Source organism: Macaca mulatta, chromosome 7 (genome assembly GCF_049350105.2).
Source record: "Macaca mulatta isolate MMU2019108-1 chromosome 7, T2T-MMU8v2.0, whole genome shotgun sequence".
Taxonomy (NCBI): Eukaryota; Metazoa; Chordata; class Mammalia; order Primates; family Cercopithecidae; genus Macaca; species Macaca mulatta.
The window spans coordinates 54,251,521-54,269,331 of record NC_133412.1 but is presented as its reverse complement, the minus strand read 5'-3'; the positions used below and the strand labels follow the sequence as shown (position 1 = coordinate 54,269,331).

General features: G+C 49.2%; 1 protein-coding gene across 5 annotated transcripts in view; it reads right to left on the bottom strand.

Annotated features, from left to right (window-relative positions):
* TMEM266 (transmembrane protein 266) overlaps window positions 1-17,811 on the bottom strand; it is a 148,928-nt gene that overhangs the window by 52,604 nt on the left and 78,513 nt on the right. For all 5 annotated transcript variants that reach the window (XM_015142762.3, XM_001104538.5, XM_077938096.1 and 2 more), the window contains 1 exon segment: window positions 14,728-14,916. In XM_015142762.3, coding sequence (XP_014998248.2) covers window positions 14,728-14,916 — 189 coding nt within the window.

Here is a 17,811-nt window from a genome sequence, read left to right as displayed (position 1 = left end):
CAGCCCCGAAGTAACTCCAGCATGAGAAACACCAGGGTGATGGGAGCCAGGAGCTGGGCCCGGAGGAGGATAGGGCTTCCCCCTTCGGCAGTGGGTGTAACTCACCACCCACCACCATCTAGGACAGATGCTGCTGGTGCAGCCACAGCCCTTGGCACAGCCAACACACAGCACCCAAGAACCCTGAGGCAGCCACACAATCGCGCCTGTGCCACGCTGCTCTGGTCCTGTCCTTTTATTCTCATGCCAGCTCAGTTGTCCCCTGCCCACACTCTGCCCTCAGCGACCTGCCCCTCCACCATGTCAGTCTGGGAGTGAGTTCGTGCAGGCCTCCTTGTTGGGGGTGTCACTTGCATCCTGCTCTGTGCACCTCCTCCTCTCAGTGGCCTGAGGGCAAGGCACATGGGGGTGGACTTGACAGAGTGGAACGACAGAAGACCACTGTCAAGGAAATGATGGTATCCAGGGGATACAGTGTCTGGTGAGGCCTGGCTGCGTTGGAGCAAGGAGACAGGGACCATGGAGACTGGGGGTGGGATGTGCCTCCAGGTCAGTGGATCTCAACCCAAGCTGCACACTAGAGCATCCAAGAGAGCTCTTAAGAACTCCAATGCCCAGGCTGCACACCAGACCTCCTGAACCACAACCTGTGTGAGGACCCAGGCCTCCTCAGATGACTCCAGTGTGCAATCAAGGTGGATGGAAAACGGCTGTTCCGGGTCGTCGATACTCAGTGGCATCTACAGAGCAGCAGCATCAGCATCACCTGGCACTTGTTAGGAATGCGGCGTCTCAGCCCTTCCCAGTGCTAGCTGAATTTCAGTCTGCATTTCAATGAGATCCCAGGTGCTTTGGGTGAGAACAAATGCTTCTGGCGGCCTAATAAGAGGTAACAGGCATCTCAGAAGGTAAAGGGGGCATGGCAAAGGGAGTTTGGGAGCAGGAGAGATGAGACAAAAGAAGGCAAGCCATGGTCGAGCAGCCCTGGGGCATCAAGGAAATGGTGCAGGCAGGCTGTGTGTGTGTGGGGTAGGGGAAGAGAGTCCAGACAGGTTCTGGGCTTCTTCGGGAACAGCAGAAACAGAGGGCAGGGCTGCACTAGACTGCAAGACCACAGACCCCAGGGCTCCAGAACAGCCCTCGAGGGTGGGTGGGGGGCTGGGAGGCTGGGCTGAAGCTGCAGGCTTTTGGTTGACCAGTATTTGAAAATCTCAAGCTGCTAGTAAAATTTCATCTGAAATTCAGATGACTCGGACATTCCTAGAAGACTGTGTTTTAGCAGCAAAATAGAATGTGACCAGTTTCAAAAGATTCCTGAGTGGTTCAGTAACGACTCAAGGGGCTTAGTGGGCCAAAGGGGAAATCAGCGTTGACTGCTTAATTACAGAAGGTGCTTTCCTTCTGTCTTCAGCATCAGCCCGTGAAGGCCCCAGGGCTGCTTCTCAGGGTGGTGTTATCCCCAGAATTGCCACGAGAGGGCAGGCGTTTCCCAATTTCCTGTTTTGGTGCTGCTGTAGTGAGGGGACAGCTCCAGGGGCCCGGCTTGGGCTGCCAGAGTCTGCAAATACCAACAAGCAGATGGTATGTCCTGGCAGATGGGCAAGTATTCTACCATAGTCACTCTTGAGGCCTCAGAGAAATCCTGGGGTGGGAGGGGAGGCTGAGTACCTTTGTTGCTTCTGCTTCATAGTCTTAGGTGTTTGCATAAAAATTTCAAAAAATCTAGAACATGAAAGTGAAATGACAAACTTCCAGCGGAGGCTTCATATGCGATAAAGCCACAGGGGTGACCTGGAAGGAGCTGGCTCAAGCCACTGCTCCGTCAGGCAGCGTTCCCAAGCCTGGCACTGAAGCAGCCCCAATCTGGAAGGGGAAGTAGAGCCGTGTGGCGCTAGGATGGGGAGGGCTGAGCTTGCTCCTGTGGGGACTGGCCTCTCCCACACCACAATCCACTATGCAATTGGTCTGCAGTGGCTGCCAGGCTGGCTGTGGCGGGGAGGGGAGTGACTGCACTGAGTCTCCTGAGGTGCAAGCTGGGGAGTGGCCAGAGCAGGGGGACCGTGGATACCCTCAAGGTGTCCTAAAAGGGGCTCACAGGCAGTGGAGAGTCACAGCATCAGCCCATCTCCCTGAAGGTAGCCAAACTAGCTAATCCTGTCGGCCCTACTTTGAGATTTTCATCCTTCAAGTTCTCAAGGAAGGGGCTGAGGGAGGTGATCAAAATGAGACTGGAAGCTGCCTGGCAGGAGGAGCCGGATTGAAGCCTGGAGCCCTGGGCTTCCCCAGCTGCTGTCACTCTGCCTTCAGGAAGGCACTGCTAGACCAAGGGCTCAGAAGCTTTCTGGACTGCAGAGCTCTCCAGCAGTGGATACAAGCTATGCCCCTACACCCCCAAAATGCATAAAACCACAGCACTGTGCATAAGATTCCAGGGAGTACATGAACTCCTTGAATCTCACCAATGGATCATTTAAGGATACCCAGGCTCCAGGTTAAAGCCCCAGGATTAGGTGATTTGAGGCCCCGCCTAGCTCCACTCGCGCCGGTTCTAGCATGCTGAACACCTGTGCCCTGGGTGTCACAGCTGACTTTGCCAATGGTTTTGATGGTCAGCAAAACTCCTGGGTCCCACTTTACTATATTTATTCCAGATGATTAAAATATTGGAGAAAGCCATGAGGCGGAAATGTAACTTCTGTCATTGACATGGACTTATTGATTAAACAAACAGTTAAGATACATATTGTGCACCAGGAGCTGTTGTGAGCACTTTACAAATGTTAACTCATCTAGTTGCTATAAAAGGCAAGTCCTTTTTCTCTGTTTTCACGGAGGGGAAAGCCAGACTTTTCCATCTGTTTGGCTGTTGCTGGCAACTACTGTCTCCAAATCACAGTCGCACCATTGACTGAACTCTGACTGGAATCGTTGAGCCTTAGTTTCCTAATCCCCTAAATGGAGATAATCTGCTTTGACAGGGTTGTTGTGAAATTTAAAAATATTGAAAACATATGTCAAGCCCATAACACAGTGTTTATCATACGATTTACTATGGTGATTTTAGATACACAGTCATTAGAAGGGGCATGAATAAACACAGTAAGTTTCCACATTCATTCCATTCCAGGCATGGTTCTCATATGCCCACCAAATGCCAGGCACTGTATTGGGTACTGGGCCCATGAGGGTGATCAGAGCCTTCATCCTTACGGAGCCTACAGCCTTATACATGAACTCTGATGATCCAATGCATTCCTAGTTCTAGGACACTCAAAAGGCAAAACAAGGGGAGGAAAAAGGCAGGAAAGAAATGGGCTCACTGTGTATAATGCCTCTAAAGAGACGAATCATCTCAATCTGTGAGAACCATCAACCCAATGCCTACGGGGCACCCTTTTACAAACCATCTGAAAGGGTTAGTGGGGCTTCTTTCTCACCCAGGGAGAGCCAGAAACACAGGAAAAACACTGAAGCTTCCCCTTTGTTCCCTGTACCCTATTCCAGGGCGCAAGCCACAGCAGCACACAGACTGAGACGCGGGCTCATAAACACACACCACGAAAACAGAACTCTCAAGGTGGAGGTGAGAGGTGACTCTCCCAGCGCTCTGGGAGAGCTAAATAAATGGAAGTTTCCATACAGGCAGCTTCAGTTCTGCAATCAGAGCTAAAGGTTAGCCCTGCTGCCTTGCGGGGAGAGAGGGAGGAGGGTTGTGTGCAGCTGGGGTCACCAGAGTCTGACATTTGCTTGTCCCAGAATCTCAGATTTCTTGCATCCTCAGAAATGTCAACCCTGGGAAACAGTAGGGTGTGGTGGCAAGAGTTCAGGGTGGGGGGTGAGGGGGTGGCGGAAACGGCCATACACTTGGCAACCTCACCCCTGCCCACCTCAGGGCACAGTGGCCAACGCACACCATGGATTGGCTGCCCCTTCTTGGGGAGACCAAGGACACTGACCACACATCTCAGAAGGGCTGCCATGTAGGTGGGCTGTGCTCAAGCAGTCACCCAAGTCCTTGGCAAGGGGTTCAAGGTTGACTTGGGGGTGGCAGTGCGGTGCTGTTGGATGAAGTGCCTATAAGGTCTCCACCACCCTGAGGTCCTCAATTCTGGAAACTGGTCTCAAGTCTGAGAATCTCCTTGTGCTGTGCTTGGAGGACAGGGCTGCTTGGGGGCAGTCAGCTTCCTACCGGGTGAGAACGAGGGAATAAATCGGCACCCCACCCACCAGCTCTCTCCAGGTTTGCTGTGGTTTGGCAAATCCGGGGTCAGCCAAGATCTCCCTCCTTCTAGTTGGCCAAAGTCAGTATTCAGGTGCTTCTGCAGATGATTGGGGACTCCCATTCCATCCCAGCACCACAAATTCACCTAACTTTTCCTTGCGGGACGTGGCCACGCATTTCAACTTTCCTCCCCTCTCTCCAGGAAACGTCCCCGACTCGCCCCCGACCCAGGTGGTCAGAGGCGCTCCGCCGCCATCTAGCGGTCATCCGCCGCTGTACACCCTGCTTCTTGCGAGCAGGTGGGGGGAGGGGGCGTATATTTTGCTGAGAAATAATACATCTGAATGTATTGCCTTTTTTCCTTTTTTTTTATTTTTTATTTTTATTTTTTAATACAGGGTCTCACTCTGTTGCCCAGGCCGGAGTGCATTGGTGCGATCCTGAGTAGCTGGGACTACTGGCGCACACCACCACGCCTGGCTAATTTTAAAATTTTTGTAGAGAGGGGTTCTCACACTCCAGGCTGGTCTCCAACTCCTGGCCTCAAGCGATCCGCAGGCCTCAGCCTCCCAAAGTGTTGGAATTACAGGCATGAGCCACTGCAACCGGCCTTAATTGATTTATTAATCAAGGAAACTTCTTTGGGGTTCCTGGACTACAGGAAAGACAGCTAACCAGTGCTCATCAGGAAAAATGTTTTCGTCTAAATTAAACTTTTATTCTGTGGTTGGGGCATCAAGAATTCTCCTGGAAGCTGAAGCCTACTAAAAATATCAAGGGAGTGAGGGGTCACAGGGTCCATTTGGGGGCCAGGGACAGCTGGCTTGCCAGAGAAAGGGGTGGTGTTTTATTATAGACAGATCTCACTGGCATCAAGAAAGTGGATTATTGAAGCTCCTTTCTTTTCCTCCCTGAGAAAAAAAGGATGCAAAGCCATCCGAAATCATGTGATGCCGAACTTCCAGACTCTGCAGCTGCATGGCCATGGCGGGGATCAATCTGCCTCATAACCCTGAACCCCCAAAGGCTTTTCCTTCCTCTACCAGGATGTTAAAACTTTACTAAGTGAAGTTGGCATGTTCTGAGGCAAATCTGATTTCCTTCTCTAGGGTGACTTTGTGGAGAAGGCACGGAATTAGCAGGTACGTTCAGACGTGAGCCAGCCAACAACCATAGCAGTAACCTCTGAGGCATAAGAAGCCTGGGGCCTCCCTTGCAGCTCCTTCCCAACTCCACAGAGATCTAGGGACCAGCTCCCAACTCCCTCCAAATGGAACTGGGCTTCCCCTTCTCTTCTAATGCTTATTTGCATGCAGCCCTACCCATTCACTCACTGATTCATTCATTCAAGTCATTCCTTGATCAGTCAACACCCCTGTTCCAGGCTCAAGTGATCTGATCCCCACCGTGAGGAAGCCCCTGGCCTGGTACTGGAGACAGACTTGTAAAGAGAGGAGCAGAGCTCAGTGTCACCCCTGGGTGTGGTGATGGAGGTAGGCAAGGTGCTATGGGTACACTGAGCTGAGGACCTAGTCTGGTGGGGTTGGAGGACAGAAGACTTTCTGGAGGCTGTGGCCCTCAAGCCAGACAGTACAGGAAGAGAGAAGGGTATTTTGGGCTATGGCTTAGTAGGTCCCTACCCCTCCCTTCTCTTTGTCCCCAGTCTTTGCTTGCTGGCATATCTAAAATTATTTCAGTCCTTATTTAGAGATGTTTGCTATATTGGGTCTGTCTTATTTTTCTAACCTGACATCTCAAAAAATATCCCTGTGCCCCCATTATGTTTTTTTCCTCTGAGTGTAAAGTTCTGGCAGAAATGTGCTGTTGGCATCATCTCTAAGTAATAACATCCATTTATGTCCACCCAAGACCCAAACTTCCTCCAAGCTTCCCATGCCTAGGAGTCCAGCCCTGACCTCTCAGGCTGGGCTTTTTAGAACCCTAAGATATAAATAACTGTCTTACTAAACACTGAATATCTTTCATTTCTTACTTTATTTTTATTTTTGACAAAGACTATCCCACTTTCTCACCCATGACCATCTTTGCACCCTCTTTTCACTAAAAAGATGGGGAGCATCTTTATCTTTATGTGACCACAGAGTGTCATTTATAAAGTGGGGATGATGACCCCCACCTTGCACCACCATTTCTCCTGCGGGGCTGTGGGCCTCTCTAGGGTGGAGACTCTGGTCTCTCTGATTTTTCTCTTTTGTTGCCTCTGGTCTCACCCAGACCCTGAAAACTACCCAGACCTTTAATGTACTTGGTTAAGAGAAAACAGAACTTCCATTCTGCACCATGATTCTTGCAAACTCAATGTCACTCTTCCAAAGACAGATGATTGGCTCACTGAGAGCCTCATTTTTCTGTACCTCACTTTTCCACCATTGAGTGGGATGACATCCAATGAGAACATCACAGAATGAGAACAAGAAATCAGGAGCTCTGGTTATGTGCAAACACAAAGCCCCAGCACTGTCCACCAGGACAATGGACACTGGTCCAACTGCATTGGAATGAAAGCATCAACTGACCAAGTCATTGAAGAAACAGACTAAGAAGGCAGAGCTTTCCCAATCCAAACAATGTCTAGAGAGGCTGGATGAAATTAAGAGCTAATTCGAGACTGAAGGCTATGAAAGGAGAACTGACTTCCTTAAAAGCTGTGGATGATTCTCTTGCTAATGTTCACATACCCCGTCCCACTGCAGTCACAGTAATGTACTTTGGGAAATGATACAGTTCCAGGGGTAGGCCTGATTGGCTCATGGATTTTCCCCTGTGCCTTGCCACGCGACCCAATTCTAGCCAAAGACACATGAAGGAGAGAGCTGCTGGAGGCTTCTGGGAAAGTTCTTTGTTGCTCCTAGAAGAGAGTGATGGGCAGCCACTTTCACTTGCCAGACATGAATGAGGAAAGATGTGGCCTGATGACCACAGGCAGCCCTCTCGGAAGGAACCAGTGGAAATGGCTGGTTCCTGTCACAGCAGGAAGCAGGCCTGGGGTGCTTGTAAATGAGCCGAAGTACACATATGGCTCATTTTAGTAGTAATGGGTTGGTGAGGTCCAGGTTCCACATGTTGGGGGTCACATGGCTCTCAGACGTCATGGGATGAAGTTTACAGCATAAGGATGAAGCCGACACTGAGGCCCGCAGAGTGCAGAGATGAAAGGAATCTGGTTCTTGTTGGCACTGCTGAGTCTCTGGACCAATCTCAAAGCCACCCTTGCCCTGGACTCCATGGTACCTGGCCCAGTGAGTGTGAGGTGGGTTTTCTGTTACATGCAGTCCAAAACAACTGGCTGATGGAGTTACCAGTTCTTCGTGAGAACAGTGTAGAGAAGAGATATTATGATGGCAGTAGAAATTTATAAGACTTAGAGATGATGGAGTATGAGGCATGAGGGAGAAGACATCAAGCTGGCCCCTCAGGTTATCCACGTAACAGGGCATTGTGGGCAGCTCAGCTGGGGTGCAGATACCTCCCCTGTTCCGCTTCTCCCCTTCTCCCGAGTGTCTGTTCACCTCTGTGGACACGCATGAAGGTTTTTGAGTGATCACTATTGAGGGCGGGAGGCACCTGGCTGGGGGTGGGGGTAGAGGCAGCGGGGGAGAGGCAGATGATACAGCAGGCATGATGTGCCAGCCCAGCTTCTTGGGTTGAACTGGAGACCTGGGTGTAGAGTGGTGAAGGCCAGAGGCACATAGGACTGGAGCTGGGGCCATAAGTCGTGCATTGACAACATGGTACAGGTAAGCAACACATTGACAGCATGGTACAGGCTTGTCATGGGGGTAGCTTTCCTTCCTCACTCTGCATGGAGCTCACACTGCATGGGCTTTGGGTTTCTGAAGCCCCTCCACTTGGCACTGGCACTCCCAGAAGGGACACCATTGGCAGCAATAGCTTCATGGGCACTGGACACGGTCAGGAGGGAGCCAGAGCAAGGGAGGAGGAACACAGACTCCAGGATGACTACGGTTGACTATAGGTGACTAGAGGTGACCACAGCAGGCTTCATGTAGCTTTGGGGCATTTTGGAACCCACTGGTACCTGTTGCAGCAGGAAGGAGACTTAGGTGCTTGTTAATGAGCCAAAATTCATATTGCTCATTTTGGTAGTGATGGGTGGGTGAGGTCTACGTTCTACTGGTTAGGGGTCATAGAAAATACATATTGAGAAAAGAGTGCAGTCTGGGGCTTGCTGGGTTTGAGATGGCCAGGACAGGCAGGCCATTGTTACTCAGGCTGGATTTGAGTGCTGTCACTGAAAAGGCAGTTTTTAGCAATGACTTGGGTGAGACAAGAACATTTCTCCTCTCAAGTATGCAGCCAACTCAGAGGCAAAAGAATAGATCATTCCACAGACACTCACCAGGATTCTGAGATACATTTGGGATCCCTGTGAATATGTTCAGCAAGTAGCTGGATATAAGTTGGGAGTTAGATAGACAGAGAGAGAGAGAGAGAGAGAGAGAGAGAGATCTAGGCTAGAGACACGACTTTGAATGTTATCAGTTGAAGGAGATTAATTTAAGTAATGGGAATGGATGAAATTACCTAGTGTGTAAAATTAGTAGAGTGAAAACGGCCAAAGGCAGAAAACAAAGTACCCAACATTGAAAGAACAAGCAGAGGAACCTCAAACAATTTTTAAAAGGCCTGGAAGGAACAGCCAGAGGAGGAGGAGGGAAATCAGGAGAGGGGCTGGGCATGGTGGCTCATGCTTGTAACCTTAGCACTCCGGGAGGTTGAGGCAGGAGGATCACTTGAGCCCAAGAGTTCAAGACCAGCTTGGGCAACATGGTGAGACCCTGTCTCTATTTAAAAAATTAAATAAAAAAAGAAAATCAGGAGATCATGGTTATAACAGTGGACACAAGGAGGCTGGAGAGGGAGGGAGTGCCTGACAGTTTCAAATGCTGGACAGAGATAAGGATCGTAGCAACAAGGAAGTGGCTGATGCCCTTAAGAACAGTTTCCGTGGTGTGGACGAGGCTGAAGCTGGACTGCAGCAGATTGAGACATGAATGGGAGGGGCGAAGGGGAGGTGGCAAGTGTCTCCAGCCTTTCAAGAAGTTTGACTTCAAAGAAAAAGAGAGGTAATGGTACCTAGCAGGGAGGTGGAGTCAGAGGAGGACACGAGACTGGAGTGTGATGACATGGGGTGAGGAGGTAACTGATGGAGCAGGTGCCTGAGAAGGTGGGAGGGGAAGGCAATCAGAGCTCAAGGAATGGGGCAGGCCCTAAAAGGGAGGAAGGAAGAGACAGGGGTGCGGTGCAGCCCATCCATGACTGTGTCTACCTTCTGAGGGTACTAGGAGAGGAGGTCATCTGCTGAGGGCAAGAAAGAGGGGACTTGAGGCAGACACAAGCAATCAGAACTGGCCACCTCGGGACTAAGCAGGACCACAGAGGAGGACTGCCAGGCAAAACTGAGAATCAAGTCGTGGCTGGAGACCTTGAGTCCAGGGAGGCACCCAGTCTGCACAGTCATATGATTTTCCTCCCTGAGCCCTCAGCAGCCTGAGTGCAGAGGTGAAGAGAGGAGCAGCAGACAGCTCTGCTATTTGGGCTCTGCTAAGCAGCTATCTGAGGGACAAAGGGCTTCTAGGCAAGTCAAGGAGCTCGGCCAAGATAAGGTTCTGACCCCCATCAAGGCGACTGCTCCTTCTTCCTCACCCCGCAGGATTTTCATGGATGTAAAGCATACCAAACCACCTCACACCCATTAGGAAGGCTGCTATCAACAAAATGGAAAATAGCCAGTGTTGGTGAAGACAAAGAGAAATCAGAGCCCTCATGCACTGTTGGGTGGAATGTAAAACGGTGCAACAGCCACTGCAGAAAGCAGTATGGCAGTTCCTCGAAAAGTCAAAAATAGAATTACCGTGTGAGTCAGCAATTCCCGCTTTTGGATATATACCCAAAAGCACTGAAAGCAGGGTATTATTAATTATTATTATTATTATTATTATTATTTTGACAGCCTGTCACCCAGGCTGGAGTACAGTGGTGGTGTGATCTCAACTCACTCCAACCTCCACCTCCCAGGTTCAAGTGATTCTCTTGCCTCAGCCTCCCAAGTAGCAGGGATTACAGGTGTGCGCCACCACACCTGGCTAATTTTTGTATTTTTAGTAGAGACAGGGTTTTGCCATGTTTGCCAGGCTGCTCTCAAACTGCTGACCTCAAGTGATCGCCTGCCTTGGCCTCCCAAAATGCTGGGATTACAGGCGTGAGTCACTGCACCCGGCCTGAAAGCAGGGTTTTGAAGAGATATTTGTACAGGCATGTTCATAGCAGCACTATTCACAATAGCTAAAATATGGACACATTTGAGAAAAAACAGTCCAGTGTGGGGTGTGTCCATTGACAGATGAATGCAAAAGCAAAGTGTGGTATAGTCACACAGTGGACGATTATTCAGTTTTAAAAAGGAAAGAAATTCTGACACATGCTACAACATGGATGAACCTTGTGGACATTATGCTAAGCAAAATAAGCCAGTTATAAAAGGACAAATACTGCATGATTTCACTTACAGGAGGCACTTAGTCAAATTCAAAGGGACAGAAAGTTGAGTAGTGGTTTCCAGCAGCTGGAGGAGTGGGGGAACAGGGAGCTATTGTTTACTGGGTATAGAGTTTCTATTTTGCAAGAAGAGTTCTGGAGATGCATGCTGGTTATAGCTACCCAACAGTGTGATGTCCTTAATGCCACTGATGCTTACACTTAGGAATGGTTAAGATGGTACATTTTGTTACATGTATTTTACCACATTTTAAAAAAATGCTTTAAAAAAAAGTATACTGAGGCTAGGCACTGTGGCTCACGCCTGTAATCCCAGCACTTTGGGATGCAGAGGTAGGCAGATAACTTGAGGTCAGGAGTTTGAGACCAGCCTGGGCAACATGGTGAAACCCCGTCTCTACTAAAAAAAAAAAAAAAAAAAAAAAAAAAAAAAAATTAGTTGGGCATGGTTGCACACGCCTGTAATCCCAGCTACTCAGGAGGCTGAGGTGGGAGGATCACTTAAACCTGGGAGACAGAGGTTGCAGTGAGCCAAGATTATGCCACTACACTCCAGCCTGAGGTACAAAGCAAGACTTTGTCTCAAAAAAAAAAAAAAAGTAAACAGAAGTTAAAGGCATTGGACAGGGTAGCTAGAAGCAGAATCAGATGGGCAATGCATGTTACCCACAGTCACCGTGATGTTGGAAAGGGATGGCTGAGAAATGGAAGCCCAGTGCTGCTAGCCAGGATCAAGGGATCAGGAGCATACAGATTGGGCTCTCTTCCTGTGTCTGTCATTTTTTGTTGTTGTTGAGACAGGGTCTCACTCTGTTGCCCAGGCTAGAGTGCAATGGAGCAATCATAGCTCACTAAAGCCTCGACCTTCTGGGCTCAAGTGATCCTCCCACCTCAGCCTCTGAGCAGCTAGGATGACAGGTGCGTGCCACCATGCCCGGCTAATTTGTTTTTGTAGAGATGGGGTTTTGCCATGTTGCACAGGCTGGTCTTGAACTTCTGGGCTCAAGTGATCCTTTCACCTCAGCCTCCCAAATTGCTGGGCTTACAGGCATGAACTAGCATGCCCTGCCCCGGTCTCTGTCATTGTGTGACCTTGGGCAAGCTCCTTGTACTCCCTGGGCCCTGCTGTCTTTGAGAATGTTTAGAATGGATGCGTTTAGGTCTCTTCCAGCTCTAACAGTCTCAGATTCAGGGAAACTGAAAAGCCCTGAAACCTCACAGAGCTCAAGGGCACTGGGAGGCGGGCAGTGGGGCCACGGAGCACTTTTTTGCCGCAGTCCCTGAGGTCTCTTCATTCCCTACAGAAAAGGTTCATTCCTATACATAACACTGGCCTTTGTAGGAAGAGGCATTTTGGACAAGACTGAAACCAAGCTCAGAGCTGTAAATGAGGACTCTTCCTTTTGTTTTATATTGCCCCAGAAAGGAGCAGGTTGGACATTTTGGGAAAACCCCAGGATATGCAGCAAGAGCCAAGAGGCCTGGCGGAGAGAGGTCGTTCCTCCCTCGCAGTGGGATTTTGCTTCGCTTCAGTTTCCCCTGGCTTTGGTCCTGTGCCTGCGCTTCCTTCCTCCAGGAAGCCCTCTGGCTGCCAATCGGGGCCCCCAGCTGAGAGCTCCAGCAGTGAGGCAAATCCCTTCCCCGGGCTGTTTCCTATTTACCCAATGGTAACAGCTTTTCTGGGCACACCTGGAGACTCAAATCAAATCAAGGGCCTCTCTGCCTTGCAGGCGCTTCATTTGGATTCGTTTGTTTGGAAAGAAACCTTGCAAAGCCTCAATTTAGAGGCAAATTGAATGATAAGGCAAAGCCTCTGCCAGCCTTGGGGTTCAGGCTAGGGAGTGATACACAGGGGACACCTGGAAAGGGGTACACCACAGCACAGGACCCCTGAAAGGGGTACATCACAGTGTGGTACACCTGGTGGGGGAACACCCATAGCAAGGTCCACCCGCGGTGCGATAACACCTACAGGGGCACATGTGGACACTGCTTTGCTCCGAACCAGAATCCCTGGAGGTTTCTCCACTTCTCTCCATACCATCCTACTCTCCACGTGAAAAGGGCCTAACAGGCTCAGGCCAGGGCAGGAAATGAATTCTCCGAAATAGCTAGGGCATGTTAGAAGGCTGCACTACTGCTTTTGACCACCAGAGAGCAGTGATGCAGTGACTTGCTGGGTGCTCAGAGAAGGACCCCACCAGTTACATCATTTGCAGAGCCCAGTGAAAATGTGGGGCTCCTTAAGAATTTCAAGACAGCAGCCGCAGAGCATTTAGCCAAGTGTTGGAGCCCTTCTAAGCACGGGGCTCTGTGCTACTGCACAGGTCACATGTGCATGATGCTGGCCCTGGCCCAGGAGCCTCAGCTTTTAGCCCAGCCTTCAAGATGGTAAGGACCTGACAGAGCTCAGGACAGCGCTGCCACTGCAGGTGTCCCTTAGCTGCCTCCGATCTGCTTGCCTATCCTTTTTTTCCCAGTGTCCTGATGACAATATGCACAATACTTGGAAAAGTTACATTTTCAGAGAAAGCCACTGGGGTGTAGTTTCTGCAAAAAAAGGTATGTGGTTTCACCATTGTTAGGCAGTTTATCTCAGGAAGTGGGAAGCTCCTTCCAGAAACAAGCCCAGGGGATCCAAGCTCTACAAATTTAGCTTTAGCTAAGGCTTCTTGTTTGCTTCTAAAATACCTGACAACCCTTCATTTTTGTATTCAAAGCAGCCAGCATGTTCCAAAGTGTTTACCAGCACCCAGGAAAGAAAAGTCCAGAACTGGCTCCTAAGGTCCTACCAGTATTTACAATGCTGTGTCTAAGAGCCACAGGGTGAGGCTAGGGAAAGCCCTTGTCAGAGTCGGAAGTTTGATCTGCTGTGTGACCCTAGGACCTGTTCCTACCCCTCTTTGGCCTTCAGCTACACCACCAAGCCCCATGAAAATGAGGACATCAAACTGGTGTGTCTCCCCTGCCCCACCTAGCTCTTGCCCTCTACCACTCACCTTTAGGAAGTATGTTTGTAAGATAGACCAGGCTCATGAGAAGTGAATTGGGAAATGAAGGCATCCAAGCTGATTAACAAATTAAGTAGGAAGAGGTAAGGACCACCTTTTTGAATTGCAGACCCGCATATTCTGCATGCCTTCCCTGGAAAGGGAGTGCCCTAATGTCTGCAGAGCTCCTAGCCGAATTCTCTAGATTCCCTTACAGCCTAAGCATGTTCCTGCATGCAGGGTACATTCTTCCTGGTCGCTTCCTAGTGAGAGTCTGCTTCATAAAGAGAAAGTGCAGCTCAAGTCCATCCCTTATGGGCTCTGTGACCTTGGGCAAGTCCCAAATCACTGTGGGTCTCCTTCTTCCCAAGAGGGGAGTGGATGGGTCATTAAGGAGTGCCTCAGTCCTAAAATAAATTTTATGATTCTCCTAAGAGGTCACCTAAGAGGTCGTCTGGCAGGTATTTTCTGTGCCCACTACTTTTTTCTGAGGAAGTAATGTGTGAGTAGGAAAAGGGCCTGAGTGGTCTGCTGTGAATCTCTGCTGTCTCACTAGTTAGCATCTCTCATCTTGGCTGCTGCTGCTTGGAAGATATCCATATAAACCCAGGGCCTTTTTAAAATTTTTTATTTATTTTTATTTTTTTGAGACAAGAGTTTTACTCTTGTCGCCCAGGCTGGAGTGCAATGGTGCAATCTCAGCTCACTGCAACCTCCGCCTCTCGGGTTCAAGCAATTCTCCTGCCTCAGCCTCCTGAGTAGCTGGGATTACAGGGCTGCGCCACCACGCTCAGCTAATTTTTGTATTTTTAGTAGAGATGGGGTTTTACCATGTTGGCCAGGCTGGTCTCAAACTCCTGACCTCAGGTGATCTGCCTGCCTCGGCCTCCCAAAGTGCTGGGATGACAGGCGTGAGGCACTGCGCCCGGCCTAACCCAGGGACTTCTTAGCTAGCTCAATGGTCCCAGCACCTACCCTTCTCTTTGGTAATCTTCGTCCAGATTTGACAGGAGCTGCGAGCCCGCCGTGGAGAGATCGACAGCAGCCAGAGGCAAGTCCCGATAGGCAAAGTTCACCAGCTGCACAGGAGCAATGCTCTTGGTTTCTTCGTCTACTTGTTGGGAGATGATCTCAACTTCAGAAATTCCTCCTTCTATGGCAGGCCTGGGTTGGAGAGGAGGAACAATGGGAAAGAGTCATCTTCAAGGGCCAAAAAATTCTTCCATTCCTCAAGGAAAAGAAGGAGAATGCTGCTATGCTGGTGCAGGGCTGAGGAAGCTTAAGGTTGCGCCTCTTCCCTCTTGGCCACCCGAGGACTGGACTGAGGCCCTAACAGTCCCATCTCTTTCAGTGGTTGGGGAAAAATGGGAGAATGGGAAGAGGAAGTGCTCAGACCTGAAAATATGAGCTTTAGTGGGGCAGGGTCCTTCATGAAGGGGAGGTAAAGACCCAGATGGATAAACTGCCAGCCAGCAAAACTATGGCTTAGACTTTTAGGACTCTGGGCCACTGGACTCTATATGGGAGTAAGATATTCTTTTAAGTTGTCTCCTGAGTTTCTTTGTAAAGGTGTTTTGAAATGTTTCTATTCTCTATTCCACAGTAGAGAAAACAGGTTTCTGTTCACAACTGGATGTACTGTGGTGATAGAGGAGCCTACATGGAGACTTGCAGAGACCTAGTGGGCCTTGGGGTGGTGAGGACAGGAGGCTCCAGCTGTCCCTGGTAGCCACTCCCTTCCTACTTGAACTGGTCCTACCATATGTCTCTTAAGGTTGGGAATAGGGGATGGGAGTCACTTGATCCAATGTCTGAGGGGTTGTGGGTCTCTTCCTGTGTTACTGTCAGGCTCACCTTGGGCACGGCCAATAACTGACCCCTCCAGTGGCATTCCCGGGCATCTCAGCCAGGGCAGTACCACCTCCCAATCTACCAGGGGGTATTTGGCAATTTGTGGAGGTATTTTTAGTTGCCACCATGACCACAGGTGATTGCTATTGACATTTAAGTAGGGCTGGGAACGCTACACATTCTGCAATGTGTCAATAACAACTAAAAACTGTCCTGCCCAAACACCCACAGCAACCCTGTCCAGAGATGCTGGACTAGAAAACTTTCCTTTAGCTTCCTGGGGCACCATCTTTGGTCTGTCCAGTATGTCCTTGACCCTATCTCATCCTGTAGGCACAAGAGTGAGCCCTTATCCAAACAATGAAAGTTAGAAAGGAACAATAGTATAATGGCAAGGAGTAAAATTTAAATATTGGAGGGAACATTGAGGGTCAGTGCCCAGGATAATGAGGGCCCAGTTTTCATACTGAGATGGCAGCTCTGTCTGCTGTAAACTGTTCTTGGGCTCTGGTGCTGGCTTGAATGCCAACTTCTGCAGGGCTCCTCCTGAACCTCAGTTTCTCCAATCAGAACATGAGGAGGTAAAATAGAATATTCCTAAGGGCTGTTCCTTCTCACTCTATGATCTGACATGGATAACAGACATATGGAGAAGATTGGAGGAGCTCTGGAGTGACAAGTCCCTATACTTGTGTGGGAGCTCTGAATTCTAAACTTTTCCAACAACCATTGAAATCTAACCAACAATACATAGCTGCAGGCCGGGCGTGGTGGCTCATGCCTGCAATCCCAGCACTTTGGGAGGCCAAGGCAGGTGGATCACCTGAGGTTAGGAGTTCAAGACCAGCCTGACCAGCATGGTGAAACCGTCTCTACTAAAAATACACAAAATTAGCTGGATGTGGTGGCGCATGCCTGTAATCCCAGCTAATTGGGAGTCTGAGGCAGGAGAATCGCTTGAACCCGGGAGGTGGAGGTTGCAGTGAGCTGAGATTGGGCCATTGCACTCCAGCCTGGGCAACAAGAGTGAAACTCTGTCTCAAAAGAAAAACAAAAACAAAACACAGCTGCAGTTATCCAGTAAGTTCAGAGATTAATCTACCTACTTCTCTTTTGCTTGGATTATCCGATAATTAAGGGGAAAGTGAGATTCTTATTTGAATGCCACAGACTGGCTGCCTAGACCACCTGAATTCACCAAGTAATTTCTAATGCCCGATTCTTATTTGTAGGCCTTATTTAAACCTTTGCTTTTTGCTACTTGTCAAGCACAGATAATAGTACTCATCATTGCATGACATTTACAAAATGACTCAAGATCTTTAAACGAAACAGTCATAGAATATGAGGTTTCAATGTTTCTCAACAATTTATATAAAAGCGTGGGTGTGTATGGGGGGAATCCCAGCTCCCCTAGATGTTTCCCAAAAAGCAGATGCCGGGTTGAATTTGTTCCCTCTTTTCTTCTGGACGACTCAAGGAAACTATGGATCACTGAACTAAACAGAGAGAACTTTCTGATTAATAAGGTGTTCATGGAGAGAAATTAACAGGATATGGCTCTGAGAAGTGCGAACAAACTATTTCTGCCTTTCCAACATTTCTGTCTCACGTTCCCCTCCCATCAGTGGTCACAGTGGCCTGGCACCATCTCTGGCCATGTGGTGGTCATCTCAGCAGAGAGACAAGGCCTCTTCTGGTGAAGTGAAGGTCCCACAGTGTATAGGCTATATTAGCCTATACCCTTTCCTTAGATACAAAGAATGGTAGGGTAGACAACATGTATTAATGGTTCCATTCGTTACCTCTCCTTGAGCCCATGCCCTTTGGCATATAACTCCACAGCTCTTTCCATCAAAAGAAAGAATGTATTTTTCTAACCCTTAATTCAGCATTCAGCCATGTGACTCGTTTTTGCCAACAGGATGTTAGATGGTAGAAGAGCCAAGTTAGACACCAGCAGAGGCATGAAAAGGCTCTGTGAATTTCCGCCTGTGCTCTTGTACCTCCAACATCACCCATGGGAGGGTGAGCAGCCTAGCCTACTGGAGGATGAGAGACATGGAGCAGAGTCCAGCCTCCTCTAGATCAGCTGACAGCCAGCTATGACCCACATTTAAAAGTCATCCCAGCCAAGATCAGAGGAACTATCTAGCTGAGTACCCCAGACATGTGAGCAATAAACATTTTTTGTTGTATTCTACTAAG